The sequence below is a fragment of the Eretmochelys imbricata genome, chromosome 9 (genome assembly GCF_965152235.1).
Source record: "Eretmochelys imbricata isolate rEreImb1 chromosome 9, rEreImb1.hap1, whole genome shotgun sequence".
NCBI classification, from domain to species: Eukaryota; Metazoa; Chordata; order Testudines; family Cheloniidae; genus Eretmochelys; species Eretmochelys imbricata.
The window spans coordinates 79,070,645-79,090,549 of NC_135580.1; the positions used below are offsets into that span (position 1 = coordinate 79,070,645).

At 42.3% G+C, this 19,905-nt stretch overlaps 1 protein-coding gene across 1 annotated transcript in view; it reads right to left on the reverse strand.

The window, feature by feature from the left end:
- AR (androgen receptor) overlaps nucleotides 1-19,905 on the reverse strand; it is a 108,233-nt gene that overhangs the window by 24,907 nt on the left and 63,421 nt on the right. The window contains exon 3 of the mRNA XM_077826128.1: nucleotides 14,398-14,514. Within this exon, the coding sequence (XP_077682254.1) occupies nucleotides 14,398-14,514 (117 nt within the window). The remainder of the gene's footprint in view (nucleotides 1-14,397; nucleotides 14,515-19,905) is intronic.

A 19,905-nucleotide genomic window follows, 5' to 3' on the forward strand; every position in this document is an offset into this window, starting at 1 on the left:
AAAACTAGGTAAATATCTAGATGAGTTGATGTACCCCCTGGAAGACCTCTGCATACCCCAAGGAGTACTGTACCTCTGGTTGAGAACCACTGCATTAGACAGACTGACAGATGGTTAGATCTCACATACAAATTATACAGTCCATGAACAAAATACCAGGAACTTCATGTGTAAAATTTAGAAATGCTTTGAGATTGGGTATTTAGTGTTCAGTTTAATTTATAATGTTCTGATGTTTACATCAATGGCTGACTGGTTCATATGTATGAAATCTACTGAGCTGAGCATGTTACTCTAGATGGTAAACCTTTTATCCCCAACAGCCCCAATGAAAATTAATCAATCATGATAAAAAGCTGATTGCTTAGTTCAAGCACAGAAAATAACACAAAAACTGTTGTCCTTGGGGTTCTGGCACCTACATTATATGATACTCATCTGAAACTTCCTTTCGGCTGTAATTAGAAAAATAAGCCTTGAAACGTAAAAATGTCAAGTCAAAGTGCAGCTTTGTAAATCAATGCAAAGGCTGATCTTTAAATAATATACTCTGGATGATCTACAGTAATAGCAATTAAGGGAGGCTGCTTTGAGAAAATGAGAACATGGAAATAAAAATCAGAGAGTAGCATGGAAAACAAGACCAAAGTGCAGCATGACATAGTCCTGCAATTATTTGTGTGGGTCACAAGCAAAACAAAAAACAAGAAATCACTCCTCTCAAACTCCTCCAAAACTCTGATGGCAGCCATACCATCAGGACTCAGAGTGATGTAGCTCGCCCCCCGTTAGTAACCTTGAGATACCTTCCCTAAAAAAATCTATCATCAGAGCAGAACAGGAGAACTGTACACTTTAAATCAATAGGTGATTGGATTTTGGACAAACAAGGAGAGACATGAGTACAAAGTGCTGATTTCCAGTTACTAGAAATCCCACCATAATCAATAAAAAATCTGGAAAGGCTGGAGGCATGACTGAACAAGTCAATGTCATGGTGACATGCTGATGTCCTTCAGTTCAACCCCTTGCTGTACTTTTAAAAGTCTATGTGCTTATAGGGAACAAGGTCCTTCCACTTTAATGAGAGAGAGAAATTTCAGATCAGTCCCTTCAGAGTTGAATAATCAAGACAAATAAACCAAGAAAAGTGTCATCCATTATAAGTCCTGCATCTACAAAGAGATATATGTTATTGTATGCTATAACATATATGTGCATGGATCTGAGACCTACAGTCAGTGCTATATTCATTTAAAAGAAAATTGAATTACTAGTGGTAAAAAGGATCAATGTGAAGAAAGAAAACAACAAGTTGAAATAATCACCCCGACTCTCAGGAGAATATATAGGTTATATATGTTTCTGTTCAAAAGGAGTGTCAATGATATGAATAATTCCCATTTCACAGAGAAGGAAGATATAAGCATTTGTGTTTATTTTTATTGCCAGGGATGGAGAAGTTTTATTCTTCCCATCACCAATGAAAATCTGATTTATTAGATCCAGAGGACTTTCAGATTTTTTCTCAGCGGAGGAATTATACTGTATTCAGCCTGAAAAACGAGCAGCTTTCTCAAAGGTATTGTTATTTCCATGGCATTGGTGGGTACTTCTCCAGGACTATATATACCCCGTCCATATTGTGTTACCTATCTGGTCCTTTTCAGTGTTTTACTTTTTTTTATTTTTTAATCTAAAAACATGAGAGGTTGTTTCAGTGAAAGCATGGGTGAAGCATTCAGACATTTGGACAAACACAGCATCCAGGAAAACACCTAGCCCTCCTCCCCACCCCCTTCAAATTAGCATAGCTCCTCTTGACTGGTATTTTGCTTTGCTTATGTGCACAACATTCCCACTGATGGCAACTGTCACTCTGCACATGCATAGGAACAAAAATAATTAGAGTCAAGATCTACTGTGAAGATATGAGAGGAGGTTTTTGGCTCCCCACCCTCAATCTGTAAATAATGCACTGCCATCATTACAAACACCCCGGCAAAATAATTAGATGAATATTGATAATGAAAAATACATTAACTGCTTTTGCTGTTACTTGAAATATGAAAAATCTGGGAGCCTCACAATATACTGGGTTAAATGCACTGGTCTTCCACCTATTTACCATAAATTACAAGTGAGATGAGTTTGATATTCTCACTTTACTCTTTATTCAGTAATTATTTCTGTTGTGTTTGGGGAAAAGCCAGATAATATATTCATATCACATGATGATGATAATGACGAAATACTTTTCATTCCAACAGTAACTAAGGAGGATGTTAAACAGCAGCTACTAAAGTGAGGCATCTTTAAATGAGCAGGTCTGGATAAGATGCTTCCAAGAGTTTTAAAAGAGTTTGCCGAAGAGCTCTGTGGACCACTAAGTTGATTTTTAATAAGTCTTGGAACACTGGGGAAGTTCTAGAGCACCAGAAGAAAGCTAATGTGCCAATATTTAAAAAGGGACAATGGATCACTAAAGTAATTACAGAACTGTCTGCCTGGTTTCAAACCTAGGATAAATAATGGAATGACTGCAAAAAGAAGGTAAGATAAGTCAAACTACCTTAGTATCATTTTTGATAACAAATGTGGTTGGTAAAGGTAACAGTGTTGATGTAATATACTTCTGTAAGTCATTTGACTTAGTACCACACCACATTTTGATTAGTAGGCTATAATGATGAAACATCTACACGGCACATAGTAAGTGGGTTAAAAACTAGCTAACTGATATGTTTCAAAATGTAATTGTAAATAGGGAATCATCGCTGAGTGGGTGTGAGACTAGTGGGATCTTGCAGGGATTGGTTCTTGGCCCTACACTATTAAAAAAAATTTATGAATGACCTGGAAGAAAACAAACTCATCATTGATAAAGTTTGCAGATGACACAGAGATTGGGGAAGTGGTAAACAATGAAGAGGACAAGTCACTGACACAGAACAAGCTGAATCCCTTGGTAAACTTGCTGCAGTAAAACAATATGTTTCAATACTGCCAAATGTAAGAGTCATACATCTAGGAACACAGAATGTAGGCCATGCTGACAGAATGGGGGAATCTAACTTGGGAAGCAGTGACTGAAAAAGACTCGGGGTCAGGGTGGATAATCAGCTGACCATGAGCTCCCAGTGCCATGCTGTGGCCAAAAGGGCTAATGTGATCCTTGTATGTATAAATGGGAACATCAAGTAGGAGTAGGGAGGTTATATTACTTCTGTATTTGGCACTGGTGCAAATGCTATTGGAATACTGTGTCCAGCTCTAGTGTCTAGGAATGATTAAAGGACTGGAAAACATGCTTTATAGTGAGAAATGCAAGGAGTTCAATCTAATTACCTTATCAACGAAAAAGTTTAGGGGTGATTTGATCACAGTCTGTAAATACCTACATGGGAAATAGAAATTTGATATGAGAGGGCTCTTCAAATATAGCAGACAAAGCTATAATAAGATCCAATGGCTGGAAGCTGAAAGTACACAAATTCAGACAAGAAAAAAGATGCAAATTTTTAACACTGAGGGTAACTGACTATTGAAACAGCTTACCTGGGATTGTGATGGATTCTTCATCACTGGACATTTTAAAACCAAGACTGGATGTTCTTCTAAAAGATATGCTCTAGTTCAACCACAGCTATTGGACTTCCAGCAGGAATTAACTCAGGGAAGTCCTGTGGCCTGTGTTATGAAGGAGGTCAGATTAGATGATCACAATGGGTCCTTCTGGCTTTAATATGTAAGACTCAAGCATGTCTGCCACATTTCAAAGTCTCTAGTCAGGAGGAAATCCAGACTGGAACAGCAGGGGGTGCTTCAAGTCAGGAATGAGGTGCACGGGCAATCCTGTGGCTGGGAACCCAAGACCAGAACAGCAGTGTGTTCGACAGGCTGTGATTACAGTCCAATGTCAGTGTGTGTGTAGTCCTTACATATGGAATAACGTGTGTGTACACTCTAGGTCAGGATTATAGTGTATTGGAAGCCCCTATTTAGGCAATGCCCTTGACTGGAGTGGCAGAAAGTTTTGCAGGTCAGGACTAAAATGGACTGACAGAATTATAAGAACATAAGAAAATAAGAACGGTCATACAGAGTCAGACCAATGGTCCATCTAGCCCAGTATACTGTCTTCTGACAGGAGCTCAGTGCTTCAGAGGGAATGAACAGAATGCGCAATCATCCAGTGATCCATCCCCTGTCATCCATTCCCAGCTTCTGGCAGTCAGAGATTAGGGACACCCAGAATATATGAGGTTGCATCCCGACCATCTTGGCTAATAGCCATTGATGGACCTGTCCTCCATGAACTTATCTAGTTCTTTTTGAACCCTGTTATACTTTTGGTCTTCACAACTTTCCCTGGCAATGGGTTCCTTAGGTTGACTGTGTATTGTGTGAAGAAATGTGTCCTTTTGTTTGTTTTAAATCGCTGCCTATTAATTTCATTGGGTGACCCCTGGTTCTTGTGTTATGTGAAGGGGTAAATAACACCTCCTTATTCACTTTCTCCACACCATTCACAATTGTATAGGCCTCTATTATATCCTCCCCTTAGTCGTTTCTTTTCCAAGCTGATAAATCCCAATCTTTTTAATCTCTCCTTATATGGAAGCTTTTCCATACCCTTACTCATTTTTGTTGCCCTTCTCTGTACCTTTTCCAATTCTAATACATCTTTTTTGAGATGGGGCAACCAGAACTGCACGCAGTATTCTAGGTGTGGGCAGTCCATGGATTTATATAGTGGCATTATGACATTTTCTGTCTTATTATCTATCATTTTCCTAATGGTTCCAAACGTTCTGTTTGCTTTTTTGACTGCTGCCGTACATTGAGTGGATGTTTTCAGAGAACTATCCACAATGGCTCCAAGATCTCTTTCTTGAGTGGTAATAGCTAATTGAGGCCCCATCATTTTTTATGTATAGTTGGGATTATGTTTACCAATATGCATTACTTTGCATTTATCAACACTGAATTTCATCTGCCATTTTGTTGCTAAGCCACCCAATTTTGTGAGATCCCTTTGGAACTCTTTGCAGTCAGCTTTGGACTTAACTATCTTGAGTAATTTTGCATTGTCTGCAAATGTTGCCACCTCACTGTTTACCCCTTTTTCCAGATCATTTATGAATATGTTGAATAGGACTCGTCTCAGTACAGACCCCTTGGGGACACCACTATTTACCTCACTCCATTCTGAAAACTCACCATTTATTCCTACCCTTTGTTTCCTGTCTTTTAACCTATTACTGATCCATGAGAGGACCTTCCCTCTTATCCTATGATTGCCTACTTTGCTTAAGAGCCTTTGATGAGGGACCTTGTCCAAGGATTTCTGAAAGTCCAGGTTCACTAAATCTACTGCATCTCCCTTGTCCACGTTTGTTGACACCATCAAAGAATTCTAATAGATTGGTACATGGCCAAAACTGGAAGAGGGCTGTGTAAGGTGCATTAGCACAGATGATTGGTTGCTTACGAGTGGAACAGAAGGGTTACTACAGGTCAGGATTGAGATGCATCAGCACAGGTGTATAGGTGTCCAAGTCTGCAATAACAAGGGAGACTGTAGGGCAGGAGTGAAGTGCATTGGAGACTCTTGCTGAAAAGTTATGAACACTACCAAGTGCTATAACTACTTCACTTCTTCCATTGTCCCCTTTTTTTGGTTTGATGGTATGGGTCATGAGAAGATCCTGTTTAATGGATTTCAGCTCTCATGTCAGAGTGAACTAAATCAATAATGAAGGCTTCAAAACTGCCATTCTGTGCCAAAGAAGAGAGAGTTTTAAATAAGACATTTGCTTGGTCTCTTCCTTATAGCACTATAAATACTTAAAGCTGCAGGTTCACTGGTCACACACAGCTCTCTACCCAGAAGTGACTGGTGATTAATAAACAGTTAATACAAACTCTTTGAGCCTGGAAGCATTCTTGAATGCTTTGTCTTTCTACTGGGGGGAAAAATAGCAGTGCGTGAATTCACAGCATACAAGGCTTTAGAATTACTTTTAAACCAGCATTAAAAACAAATGTAAAACAGACGAGGCAGAACAGGTCAGGGTGACCCGGAGAGTGAAAACTACGCCCCATCGTTAGCAGCATTAATTGTCAGCCTGTCCTATGTGAGAATGTAGCAATGATGTGTGGCTGCTTTTATTCAAGGAAACTTCACTATGAATCTTCAAGTAAAAAAGAAAAAGAGCTTAAAAATAAAGGCATGTTAGCTTTTGCAAACATAACAAAAGGCTGCTCTGTTGGTCACGGGCTTAGCGCTCCACACTGTTGTGCTAGAGATCTAGGTTTGATTCCTTGTCTCTGTCCTTCCCAGGCTGGCAAGGGCCAGAAGTAATACAGACAGTGCCCTGTTGAACAGCGACCCCTGTGACCAAGTAGGAAAGTGCAGATCCGTTCTCAAAGGAGTCCCACTTTAGTATTCCTCATTCCAAAGATGGCTATGATGAGCCTCCACGGGATATATGTATTGATCCTGCACTATTATAATCAATGGGAGTGTTGCCATTAACTTCAGTGACAGTCAGGGCTATAAGGCAGGAAACAATGCGAGCCTTCGGAATGTAATGGAGTCCCTCCCAAGCACATCCTTTACACTGGTGGTAGGAGATGTCACAAGACAGGAGGGTAGAAGCTGTGAACTTCCTCCTGCCTTGTATTATCAAGTGCCACAGAAATTTCAGCCCATCGGATGGCAGAATTATTCAAAACATCCTGTGTCTTTTTTTTACAGAGGTTGGCCGTGTTTAGCAGTAAAAAAAGGACTGTTCAAATGTCACGACCCATCGGGGCTTGTAGGGTTTTCTTTCATGATGCATTTCTGCTCTGAAACATGCTCCAAATGGTGTCTTCTGAACTCTACTGATCTGCTCCCCATATGGATTCTGCCACATTTGCTCACTTTGCTGGCTAAATCTTTCTCTGGTTGGTCTTACTTCTGCTAGCCCTTCATGTTCAACTAAACTCTGGAGGGACAAGCAGCGTTCCATTCTGAACTGTGCACTATCAACCGAAGTTCTGACTATGAAATGTTCCTTGTTGCCAAAGAGTGAGCAGGAAAAACCTCAGCTTGACTGACAGGTGCCAAAGTGAGTTTCCAGAGCTGGTAGACAGTAAGAACAGCCCACCGTCTTCTACTTGTAAAAGAGCAAATCTGATCTGGACTCACAGAGACGAAAAAAGAGAGCCCCACTATTCCATTTTTACAATCACATTTTAGAGCAGAACTGAGCTTTGAATGACAAATTCAAACCAGCTGAATGTTCTGAACATTCATTTTGCACCCACTGAGATATGTTTTCACCTTACAAGGACTGTTGGTTTCCTTATATCAGGTGAGGCAGAACCCATCCATTTTTACTTCCTGCACTTTGGGTCTCTCCCACATCTTGCTCATGTAGTGATGCTTGATTGTGAACGAGAGGCAGTGTCGATTGGACATCTTAATCTAAGAAAGAGGCAGCTTTCAGGTTATGCAGCCCGCCTCTCCCCTACCTGGCACAGTGTGATTGATCAGCTAGCCAGAACTTGTGCGCTAATCCAGCAGGGAGTGAGCATGAGAGCGAGAAAGCGTGTTTACATTCGGCAATTTATTTTCCCTACTTCTTGTCTGAAAGGAATGGATGGTGGTGAAAGGAAAGGAAAGAAATTGCTGGTATAAAAGCAGAAGAGTCAGGCAGTGTACTTGCTGCTCTACTGAGCGTGTGGGCATGATGGGGAAAGGGGAGTGGTGAGAATAATCTTGGGGATGGGGAAAAAACTAATGTCAACCATTGCTCCCCAGAGACCAACAAAACGTAGCCTTTTCACTGACAAGTTCCTTGAGTATTTCACAGCAGCTTAACAATCCCATATATTATCCAGCTCAGCAATGGAAAACGTTGCAAAATTAGCATGCTTGTGTAGCTAACAATCATTAATGAAGGCTCCCACACCTCATTTTGTGCTGTGTTTAATGCTGCCAGTCTCTTTCATTTTCATTATACTATACCATAGGTAGCCTAACTGGCAACTCCTTTGCTCTGGCTGTTAGATATTCCATCAGCCCAGTTTTCTGGGTATTTTCTGCCCCATGCTCACATCAAATAAACATCAAAGTTCACCACAGATGAGTCATCAATGATACTTTTAAATAACAGTATTTTAACATATAAAGAGTATGAATCTGAGAGGAAACTTGGCAGCTCTTGGGCATGTTGATACTTGTACATGGAGATGTAGTAGTTGAGGTTGGTAAAGTGCCTGCTTGTAGGGACAAAAGAGTAGGTTTGGCCAATTAAGCTATTGTTTCTAGATTTCAAACCTCAGACTTTGAAAGTTTGGGTTCAAGTTGGTTTTGGCAAAACTGCATCGTATGTTTTGCATCTTTTATTCTTTTACGGTAGTTAACCTGGAGACCTGGCAAAAATGACTTTCAAACACAGATCAAAACAGCACAGGCTAGTCAAAAAGACAGGACCAGATATTCATTTACACTAGGCCTTTTACATCATTCAGGCAGTGTAAAGTCACCCGAAAGTGGGAGTGAGTGGTGTAAAGGTGCTTTGGTATAACTGAAAATCTGGCCCCCACAGTTTTTATTAAATTTCCCTGGATTAACAAGAGTTTAAATTAAGGGAAGGAATGTTTCTTGAAACTCAAACAAAAGGTTCAATACATCTCAGAACTTAAATTAAAATATTCCAGATGTTTCCTGAAACTCAACATGACCTGGGTTCCCACAAGGCCCACTTACCCATTTACTGGTTACTAACTGGTACAATGACTCGGTTAACTGGCTACATGATCAACATTAGCTACTCCAAAAACTGATGTAGACTTCCCTTATGGTACTTTCAGGCAGAACCAGAAAATTAAGTGGTTAGTTTAACAACGCAGCCTTGAAGAGATATATTAACTAACAGCTCAGCAATCAGAGCAGACAGGGCCAAACTATGTTTAACGTTGTGTCAGCTGGTAGTTGGCAACCCTTACTGGAACCAGAAGGATAACCATGACCAGCTAACTGGATGTTAAACACAATGGCCCTTATCTGCTGACTGCTGAACTGTGTTAACATCAACCTAATTTTCTAGTGATGACAAGCCCTAAGGCTGTTCTCATAACTAGAGCATAAAATAGAAAAGCCCATCCTGCAGGTCACAGCGGAAGATAAGGCATGTCTTTGTCTCCAAAAATCTGTTGTCACATGTTCCAGAAATTTCATATGACACAAAAGGCAGAGGAAGCAGGACTTCTCTCTCTCTCTTCCTGGTATTTACTGAGCACCAATAATATCTAGGTGCTGAGGCTCTCTTTTCCTCCATGTTCACAGAGATACATTTATCTCAAGTCGCATGTGTGTCTGTGTTTCAGACATAAGAATGGCCATACTGGGTCAGACCAAAGGTCCATCCAGTCCAGTATCCTGACTACCAACAGTGGTGAATGCCAGGTGCCCCAGAGAGAAAGTGAACCTAACAGGTAATGAATGATCAGTGATCTCTCTCCTGCCATCCATCTCCACCCTCTGACAAACTAGGGACACCATTCCTTACGCATCCTGGCTAATAGCCATTAATGGACTTAGCCTCCCTGAATTTATCCAGTTCTCTTTTAAACCCTGTTATAGTCCTTGCCTTCACAACCTCCTCAGGCAAGGTTGACTGCACTGTGTGAAGAAGAACTTCTTTTTATTTGTTTTAAACCTGCTGCCTATTAATTTCATTTGGTGCCCCCCTAGTTCTTATATTATGGGAACAAGTAAATAACTTTTCCTTATTCACTTTCTCCACACCACTCATGATTTTATATACCTCTATCATATCCCCCCTTAGTCTTCTCTTTTCCAAGCTGAAAATTCCTAGCCTCTTTAATCTCTCCTCATATGGGACCTGTTCCAAACCCCTAATCATTTTAGTTGCCCTTTTATGAACCTTTTCTAATGCCAGAATTCATTTAGTTTCTCTGCAATGACTTTATCGTCTTTAAGTGCTTCTTTTGTATCTCGATCGTCCAGGGCCCCCACTGGTTGTTTAGCAGGCTTCCTGCTTCTGATATACTTAAAAAAACTTTTTGTTATTACCTTTTGAGTTTTTGGCTAGCTATTCTTCAAACTCCTTTTTTGCTTTTCTTATTACATTTTTACACTTAATTTGGCAGTGTTTATGCTCCTTTCTATTTACCTCACTAGGATTTGACTTCCATTTTTTAAAAGATGCCTTTTTATCTCTCACTGCTTCTTTTACATGGTTGTTAAGCCACCGTTGTTCTTTTACTGTGTTTTTTAATTTGGGGTATACATTTAAGCTGAGCCTCTATTATGGTGTCTTTGAAAAGTGTCCACGCAGCTTGCAGGGATTTCACTCTAGTCACTCTACCTTTTAATTTCTGTTTAACTAACCTCCTCATTTTTGCATAGATCCCCTTTCTGAAATTAAATGCCACAGTGTTGGGCTGTTGAGGTGTTCTTCCCACACAGGAATGTTAAATGTTGTTCTATTATGGTCACTCTTTCCAAGTGGTCCTGTTATAGTTACCTCTTGGACCAGATCCTGCGCTCCATTCGGGACTAAATCGAGAGTTGCCTCTCCCCTTGTTGGTTCCTGTACCAGCTGCTCCAAGAAGCAGTCATTTATAAGTATTGAGAAATTTTGTCTCTGCATTTCGTCCGGAGGTGACATGTACCCAGTCAATATGGGGATAACGGAAATCCCCCACTATTACTGAGTTCTTTATTTTGATAGCCTCTCTACTCTCCGTTAGCATTTCATCGTCACTATCACTGTCCTGGTCAGGTGGTCGATAATAGTTCCCTACTGTTATATTCTTATTAGAGCATGGAATTACTATCCATAATGATTCTATGGAACATGCGGATTCATTTAAGACCTTTCAGATACTTTTATTAGGGCTCTGGTGCATCTTTTTCTGGCATTCCCAACTGCTCTCAGGGAATATTTGGGCGAAAACTTGAGGTTCAAGGTCCTTGGAATTGCCCAAGCAGTTAATGAAAGCAACTTAAAATCCCAGGAAGACAATGCCAGAAAAGCTTTTATTAATATAGATAGTAAAATGGCATTAGGACTCAAATACAATGGGGAGTGCAGAGCTGCCAACCAATCAGAAAGCTTCAGCCGCTGATCCAATGAATGGGCAAGCCTGACTCCCCCACTTACAAACCCATTTGTATGATACTTCTCAAATGGTCAAAATGGCTGATTTGTTAGCCTCATGTCCTAAAACACCACCCAACGGGGGTTAAATTGACCCAGAAATGGCCTGTCTGTTGTGCTTCATTCCTTCATTGAATGATAGCTGCTTGCATGCTAAAAGAGGAGCATGGTGACCTGGAAACAAGTCAACTGCAGCAAAAGAAACCTTTGTGTTTCCTGTGATGCCCCCAGAATCTTATTCCCAGTTAGCTATGGGGCATCAGCTTGTGTTTTAAAAATATCTGCCTAATACAATGTCTCTTCTGTGATATTCTAAGGACATTTTTGTTGTCCCCGCTGAGCTGCACATTTCAGTGCACTTGGAAATTTTGGTGGGGATTTGTAGTAATGGCTTCACTACTAACTGACATACCTGGTACGTCAGCTGACACTTGGATCCAGCATGGCCCCCTCTGAAGTGCTAACAACCCAATGGAACATCAGGAATGCCAGGGGGACACACTGGAGCTGGTGCTCACCAGGGAGAGTGGACTGTAACTATTCTGACCCCCTTTTTTTCTGATCTGCTGTTTCCATCAGCCCACACAGGAAAAACAAAAAAGTGTTCTCTTCTAGGAAAGAGGTGTGTTCTCAGCTCGAGTTAACTAACGTGTAATAAAATCCTAGTGAAGACAAGGCAGTCTGTAGCTTTCACGAGGGTGAGCAGGTCAAATTAGGATACATCTACACTGCAAAAAAAAAAAAAAGAAAAAAAAAAAAGAAGAAGCCCAGTGGTAGCAAGTCTCAGAGCCTGGGTCAGTTGACTCAGGCTCATATTACAGGGCTAAAAATAGCAATGGAGATGTTCCTGCTCAGGCTGCGTCTCAGAGCCTGGGCTCCAGCCCAAGTGAGAATGTCTACACTCCTATTTTTAGCCCCATAGAGTGAGAACTGTGTGCCTGAATCAGTTGACCTGGGCTCTGAGACACACAGCCCTGTAGACATACCCTTAGAGACCAAAGGAGAGTCTAGGGCTTACCATGACCTGCTAACTCAATTGACAGCTACAAACTGCCTTGTTTTCACTAGAATTTTATCTTGTGTTAGCTAACTTGAGATAAGACCACACCGGTTTTTTCCCCTAGTGAACACAAAAGCTTAAAGGCCCGCAAAGAAAACTGCTGATGTGGACAGAGAGCTCTACGGCCCTGTCACTTTTAATTAACTTCAAGGCCTTTCCACAAATATTCAAGTGAAATTTGATGATGCAGCCACAGGGGAAGCCAGGGATCAAGCTGTTTATTGAAAAACAAACCCTTGCTCTCCCCTTATTGACCAAGTGACGATGTGAAGCACAGATCAGAGAACCAGTAACATGGGAGTTCTCAGCTAGCTCTCACGCTGACTTATTGTGAGACCCTTCACTTCTCTGTGCCTGTTTTCCTACCTGTAAAATCAGGATGCTACCACTTCCATGGCATCCTGATGCTACTACTTCCATGGCTGCGCTGGTACAGCTGTGTTGTTGTAGTGCTTTAGTGAAGACGCTCCTATGCTGACGCGAGAGCTTCTCTCATTGGCATAGTGAATCCACTTCCTCGAGAGGCGGTAGCTATGTTGACAGGAGAAACTCTACCACCACCAGAGTGCTGTCTACACAGGGTGGGGAGGTATGGTTAGGTCAGTATAACTATGTCGCTCAGGGGTGTAGATTTTTCACACCCCTAAGCACTGTAGTTATACCGATATAGGTCTGTAGTGTAGACCCGATGGACGTGTGTATAAAGCACTCTGAAGATGAAAAGCACTAAGCTCTGTTGCTTTCTATATGGGATTAATCCACATCCATCATGTTCCAGAAAATAAATGCAATCAACATACAATACATTTGACACTTCAAATGAAAGCATTAACAACACAATTTCACAACAGCTGCAGACAGCACAGACCAATGTGAATCAGCTCCAATGGGGTTAAGGAAAAGCCAATATTTTAGTGACTCATTCTTTTATTTTCCAAACTAATACATAACTAATAATAAGGTGCAAGCACCACAATTACGGCTCACACATAACTATCATCTCACCCGGTTATTTTAAAGGAGGAGGAAAGGTCACCAATTAGCTAGAGCTTCTCAGGACTCAAAGGGGTTTTAAGAAGGCACATTAGGGAGTCAGCAAAATAGCTGGAGAATTATATGATTGCACAGGGGAGAGCTGTGAAATGAGAAAGAATTAAATTGGAGCCTAAAGTCTTTCCCTATTCACTGCACCTTTTAAAGGATCAGTCCACTTAAAAGACCAGAGCTATTAAAGGATCATAACCCATGCATGTCAAGCCACTTCACACACAGACAAACAATAAAATGCCCATATTATGAATAGCTTTTAAAAGACCAGGAGATAAAAAATGTTTTGGCATAGAAAGGTTAAATGGCGGTAGGGGCAAAGTTCCTCCAAGAGAAGTCTGTGGAAAATATTTCCTGTTATTCAAAGGGAACCACAGTACAACTTCAACACAGTGCATAGGAATGGAGAAGGCCCTTTTGGGGAGTACTGAACTTGGTAAATTAGTGAGAACAAAATGCAGCAGAAAAACAAGAGGGAGGGGTCTGCAATTACAAGCTGCAATGACGATAATTTACCGTCATATGTGAGCATTATGATAACTTTTATAATCCACAAGCGTGGACTGCAGAAATTTGGGGGGAAACAATGAAAGCTCAGTGATACAAGATATGGTGCTCTTCTGTTAAATCTTTGCTGAGAGGTGGGGATACAGAGAACCATTATTTGTGTGGGTTACCGAGTGTGAGGATTGGCAAAGCATGGCTTAAAGAGGCCCTACTGCCCAGCTTTATAAAACAAGGGAGTCCTCTTAACCCGTTGCCTGCCATGACATGGGACTACTTGTTATCTTTAAACTGTAGGGCTGCATGCTACTCCCAATGGGCCAGATGGGCCTAGGTAGTGTCAGAGGCATGTATCCCACACATCAGAGATCCTGCAGGGGTAACTGGAAGAAGAGATCTGTAAAAAGAGTGCATTTTGTCCATAATACGCTTATCAGTTAATTGCAAGAATTTAGTACAGGGCAATGTACAGACTCTGTCATCAGAGATGCCAACATATTAATCTAGGGAGAGATCTAAAAAAGCGTCACAGGTGTGCATTCCATATATAAATCATAAGGGTGCATATGAAAGCATCAAGGGGCACTACTGAGCACACACTACCTCCCAGGGTCATCCCTGCTTCGTAGCACTTTCGCAGGCGACAGGAAGGGCAGTTTTTTCTTCTGAATTTATCGATGGTGCAGTCATTCCGGCTGGCACACAGATATTTCTGTTTACCTAGAAACATTAAAGAAAAAGAAGATGGACAATGGTTCCTGCATTTCCACAGATCAGACAGAAGGTACAATCAGGACAAGCTCTCATGTTTTCCGATAGCATTGCCGTATGGACCTGAGGCTGTTCTCACTGAAGTCAATGGGAGTTTTGAAAATTCACATTCCTGGTTTAGTTTAGTGTGGCTCTTCTAAAAAGAATACAGTTTTCAGAGCACAGCAGCTCATTTTGGAGGCTGAAAGACACTGCATATGAAGGATGCATATTAAACAGAAAGGGTACCACTTTGAGCAAGAAAGGGCTCCTAGCCCTGACAGTTTCTGTCAGACATGCCTGATTTGAATGGGTCTTTCCCCGCGTCTGGCGAGCAGGTTGCATGAGATGTTGTGTTGGCAGCAGTATAGTCTAGAGGCCCGCACAATGCAATGTTACGGGACCCGAACGCCATATTGTCCTGATGAAACATCTCTGATCTGGAGAATGAAATCTGAAAATGGAAACCCAAGAGGGCAGTGCTATTATCTCCCAGTAGCCATCCTGCTAGGGCCTTGAGAACTGTGATCATTCCTCCACATAAAAGGAGAGCTGCTGGCAAGGCAAACACAATCTGTATCTCCATCAGGACGCTGGACGGATAGAGCTGCTTTCTGATAAAATCTAAACCAGACTGGCACGGACCTCATCTCCTCCCAGTGAAGCCATGATGCTTTCTGTTAACTTGCTATTGAGAATTCTAAACATGAATCTTCACTTACTTTCTTAGCAATCTCCGTTGTTAGATATGGGAATTTTGTATGGGAATTGGCCAGCAGCAATCTCTCTCTCTCTATATATATATATCTAAAATAGGGGTGGGCAAACTTTTTGGCCCGAGGGCCACATCGGGGTTGCAAAACTGTATGGAGGACTGGGTAGAGAAGGCTGTGCCTCCCCAAACAGTCTGGCCCCCGCCCCCTATCCACCCCTCCCACTTCCCGCCCCCGACTGCCCCCCTCAGAACCTCCGACCTATCCAACCCCAGCCCCCGTTCCTTGCCCCCTGACTGCCCCCTCCTGGGACCCCCGCCCCAACCACCCCCCCCTGGAATCCCACCCCCTATCCAGCCCCCCCCGTTCCCTGTCCCCTGACTGCCCCGACCCCTATCCCCCCTCACCGCTCCCTGACTGCCCCCTGGAACTCCCTGCCCCTTATCCAACCCCCTCACTCCCCGCCCCCTTACCATGCCACTCAAAGCAGCACATCTGGCAGCCGCACCACCTGGTGCCAGACACGTTGCCGCGCCACCCAGAGCACTGTCCGTGTGGCAGCATGGCTGCGGGCGAGACAGCAGGGGAGGGGCCGGGGACTAGCCTCCCTGGCCGGGAACTCAAGGGCCAGGCAGGATGGTCCTGCAGGCTGGATGTGGCCCTTGGGCCGTACTTTGCCCACGTCTGATCTAAACTGATTTTGCTGTCCTAAAACAGCCCTTTTCTTTGAGTGTACCACCTGAAGATACCTGACATCAAGTATCTGTCTAAAGGCCCACTTTCAATGCTGTCTTTTAGACAGTAAGTTCTTTGGGTCACAGAGAGTCTATATTTTGTCTTGTGCAGAATGTCATTAGCAATCAGCAAATTAATAAGAATAAAAAGAAAGTAAAAAAAAAAAAAAGATAACCAAAGAATTGGGATAGAATGAGAGAACAGCTGTGCATCTCCTGTGTTACTTCCTCAGCCTCTGTGAAGTATTGTGGTCACAGGAAGGGGAAACGGTCTGGCTGGGTCTCCTCCCTGCAGCCTTGGGTTGAGTTAACAGTTATACAACATTCCCGTGGTTCCTCAGCACCACCAACACACCGAACACTTGCCACTTCCATTTTTTCCATTAACTCTTTATTGCTATGGAGCCTGGTGCTGACTCAGCCTGGATGTGTTGTGGGCCTGTTGATTTTCAGTGACAGAATTATCAGCACCGCCCACGTGGTAGACTTTGCATTTAAAATAGCACATTTAAAGCTAGACTGAACAGAACACGAGGAAACAGACTGTGGAGAACAAGCCTGCGCTAACTGAGGATGACCTGGATGAGATCTAATAGGTCTTTCCATCTCTAATCACTGTGCCAAATGCAGCTTGAGTGAGGGCTGCAGAATTTGTCTCTCAGGTCTATTCTTGACTCTTAATAAAATGGCATGTCTATAAAGGCATGTGAAACAGGTGATAGGAAACGCACTGTAGGACTACAAAGATACTTCTTAGAGATAGCAAGGAACTACCAACAAGCAAGAGAGACTCAGTACTAGCAAATTGCCACACACTCCTCTAGTGCTTTGTGGCATCTATACCATATAGTGTCATGTACCTTTTCATTCCCACAGCTCCAACATTCTGTGTTCTCATTGGAGCATTAGGATATTCAATTCATCTCCCTTAAAGCCAGTATAATTCCTTTGATATAAATGCATGTCTCTATGGAATATGTCCCCAGGCACTGCCTGTCCCTACATATATATCCTTCTGCTTACAGTACATTTTATATTAGAAATGATTTGTTCCACCCACTTACTTTAACCTGCCCTTCAGTCCATGAGCTATAGCTACTGATCTTGAGACTGAGGGCAAGATGTTGGGAAAGTAACTGCTCAGTTATGCAAAGTTCTCCCACATCACTAGGGGCTGAATACATTGTTTGTGCAGCATTTGCAGCACAATGCAATATTTTTAACTGAATCCATCTTCTAACTGGCCTTGCTTAATGTAGGATTTCTGTGAAGCAGTGAGTTTATGAACACCTGCACAGAGCTGAGAGGCCATTATTTATTGTAATTTATAGCTAGCATCTTAAAAGCATCATTCGTCAAATTCAGAGGGAAGGAAAGTAGTTGTAAATGGTATTATTTAGCCTGCTTTTACCTTATCATCCTTGATGTCTCAATCTCAAGACTCACCAAGAATGAACTTTTCCTTAGTTGCAATGTATTATCTATTGCTTCACATTTTGCTTTCTTGTCAAGTCTGGACACATTGAGTAGATCAAGATTTACCAGATACACTTCAGACTCTGAGCACTCGAACCCGGACTAGACTCAACAAATGAAGACGCCACACACACAATGTAATCTGATGTTGTGGAGCCATGGAAAATTGTACCTGTCCAAATTCTACCTAAAGTGGTTTTCCCTGAAATCCAACAAGCTTCGGCTTTCAATAATGCTCAAGGAACCAACCTTTTGATCCATCTAAGCATACGTCTAACCTAACAGTTTTATCAAAGCATTCACTTTTGTTGCACTGAATGAAAAAAAACCCCACACACTTTAGTATGTTAGTATTTCTTCACAGAAACCCCCCCAAAAGGCCAGGCTAATGTGTTATTGCATGGGTGTGGGGGTGTCACACTGCAGGTTGCTACACCTCTGGTTTCATCAGAAACCTCCAAATTCCAAGAGCACCTTGCAGTCAATTACTTGCCTTCTGTGCCCTAGGTGACTGCTGAGCTCACACTAAGAATTCTCAGTCTTCTTCCCACCTCCTGAGCCTCCTCCTAACATTATACAACTGTGCTCTTTGTCTGACATTGTTGACCCCTATCAGCAAAATCACACCAACAACCTGTAATCAAGGTGTCATGTAAGAGTCATGATGAGGCTTTCTGTTATTATAATAATAATAATCTCTCTCATGATGCCTGGCATGAGTCTATAGCACAGGGCTGAAAACTACCATACAGTTAAGCTCCTTGTAACTGCCCTTATTAGCACCTGGTTATAACACCCCATGTGCTTGGCTGCCAAGAATGGAAACATAATGGGGCTGGAGTGCATTACTTACAGCATATGATATTTCACTCAATCCTTTTAACGCCACAAACTTTCATCAGCTCCCCCTCTCATTCCCCACACTTCTCTCTCTCTTGCCCATCAATCAGCTTTAAAGACATCTAAAAAAACCCCACAGAAGCAGAGACCATGCAAAATCCCACAGAACTCCCTTTCTAGCAATTAACTGAGAAGACTGGATAACATATAGCCTCAGCAGAAAATGGGTTAGTTAGCATTATATGTGTATGTGTGAGATAAGGGCACCAGGCACTGAGTCCATGCTTTCTCTGCTGGACCTGCTTATAAGTGTCAATCAAACAAGAATGGACACTTTGCTTCCCAAGGCATTGATGTGGGGAGTAACAGAACAGCCCATGTGGACATCTTGCTCTCTTCCCTGCCACATTCATTTTCAATTGTACAATTCCTTTCCTCTGGTGAAGCTGGGCACACACGATCCCCCCCTGGAACTCACCAATATTACCATAGGCAGAAAGAAAGGTGGAACTGGGAGTGGCAGGAACCATATGACAGATATTCAGGGCCAACTCAGAACTTCCTACCTGTGTTTGCTAGAGGCGGGATGTCGCCTTGAAGGAGTCGCCTGAGGGCAGCTGGGCAGCTCCATCTAAAGCATTATCTGGCTCCACCTCTTCACGATTTGGCTCCTGCTCCTTCCCTATCTCGTTTCCCTAGTCTAAACTACAGTGTCTTTGCTAAAATAACAGCTCAAAACCATAGAAAAGCCAAGTGCTGCTCCCAAGAGGGACATTAGCAAAGAAATGCAACAAGATAACTGCTCAAGACATACAAGGACGTTCCAGGGTCAAATATATCATTATCAGAACTTTCTGAGGCTAACCAGACACCACCACAGCACTAACCCGTTTCTTTAATCCAAACACATGAATAGCTTCCGAGGCAGTTTTTTCTGTTACAAGTGCTCTTGCTTTCCTCATGTAGCATCAGTTGGGCTCTACGTGTATGTGTGAGGTAATACCACTGGGGGCGGTAGGAGGGCTCAGGAGACTGGAAGTGGAATATGGACCTTTCTGCCCCCAAGCCACCCACAGTCTGATGATGTTTCAGTGGTCTACTTGAACTGAATCAGTGGTATCAACCCAGCCCCTAAGGAAATAGGTTCACTTCAAAATATATTAACATCGCCAGCTGTCACTAATGGTCATTCATTGCTGGCAGACTCCATAGAAAGGCCAAAACATGAAAGGGTCTCGGAGACTGAATAATCTTCTCCCGCCTACAGTTGGGAGTACTCTGTCTCTCATCTAGCTATATAATTATATACAACTGTACACTTTTTAAAATGCACCTCTACTAGAGTATGCTTTCCTGCCACTGGATTTAAGTGGACCCATGGGCTCTGAATCTCAAGTCAATTGTTGATCTAGTGGTCAGGAGGTAGTGCTCTCACTGTGACAGCTGGGTTCAATTCCCAATCAGGGAAGGTTCTCCCTTTTTTACTTGGATTGTAAAGGTCTCTGTGGCTGTCTTTTTGTTATATGTGTGTCACAATGGAGCTGTGGTTTCTAGCCTTTACCACTAAACAAATAATAGGGATACCTGTTCACACACCT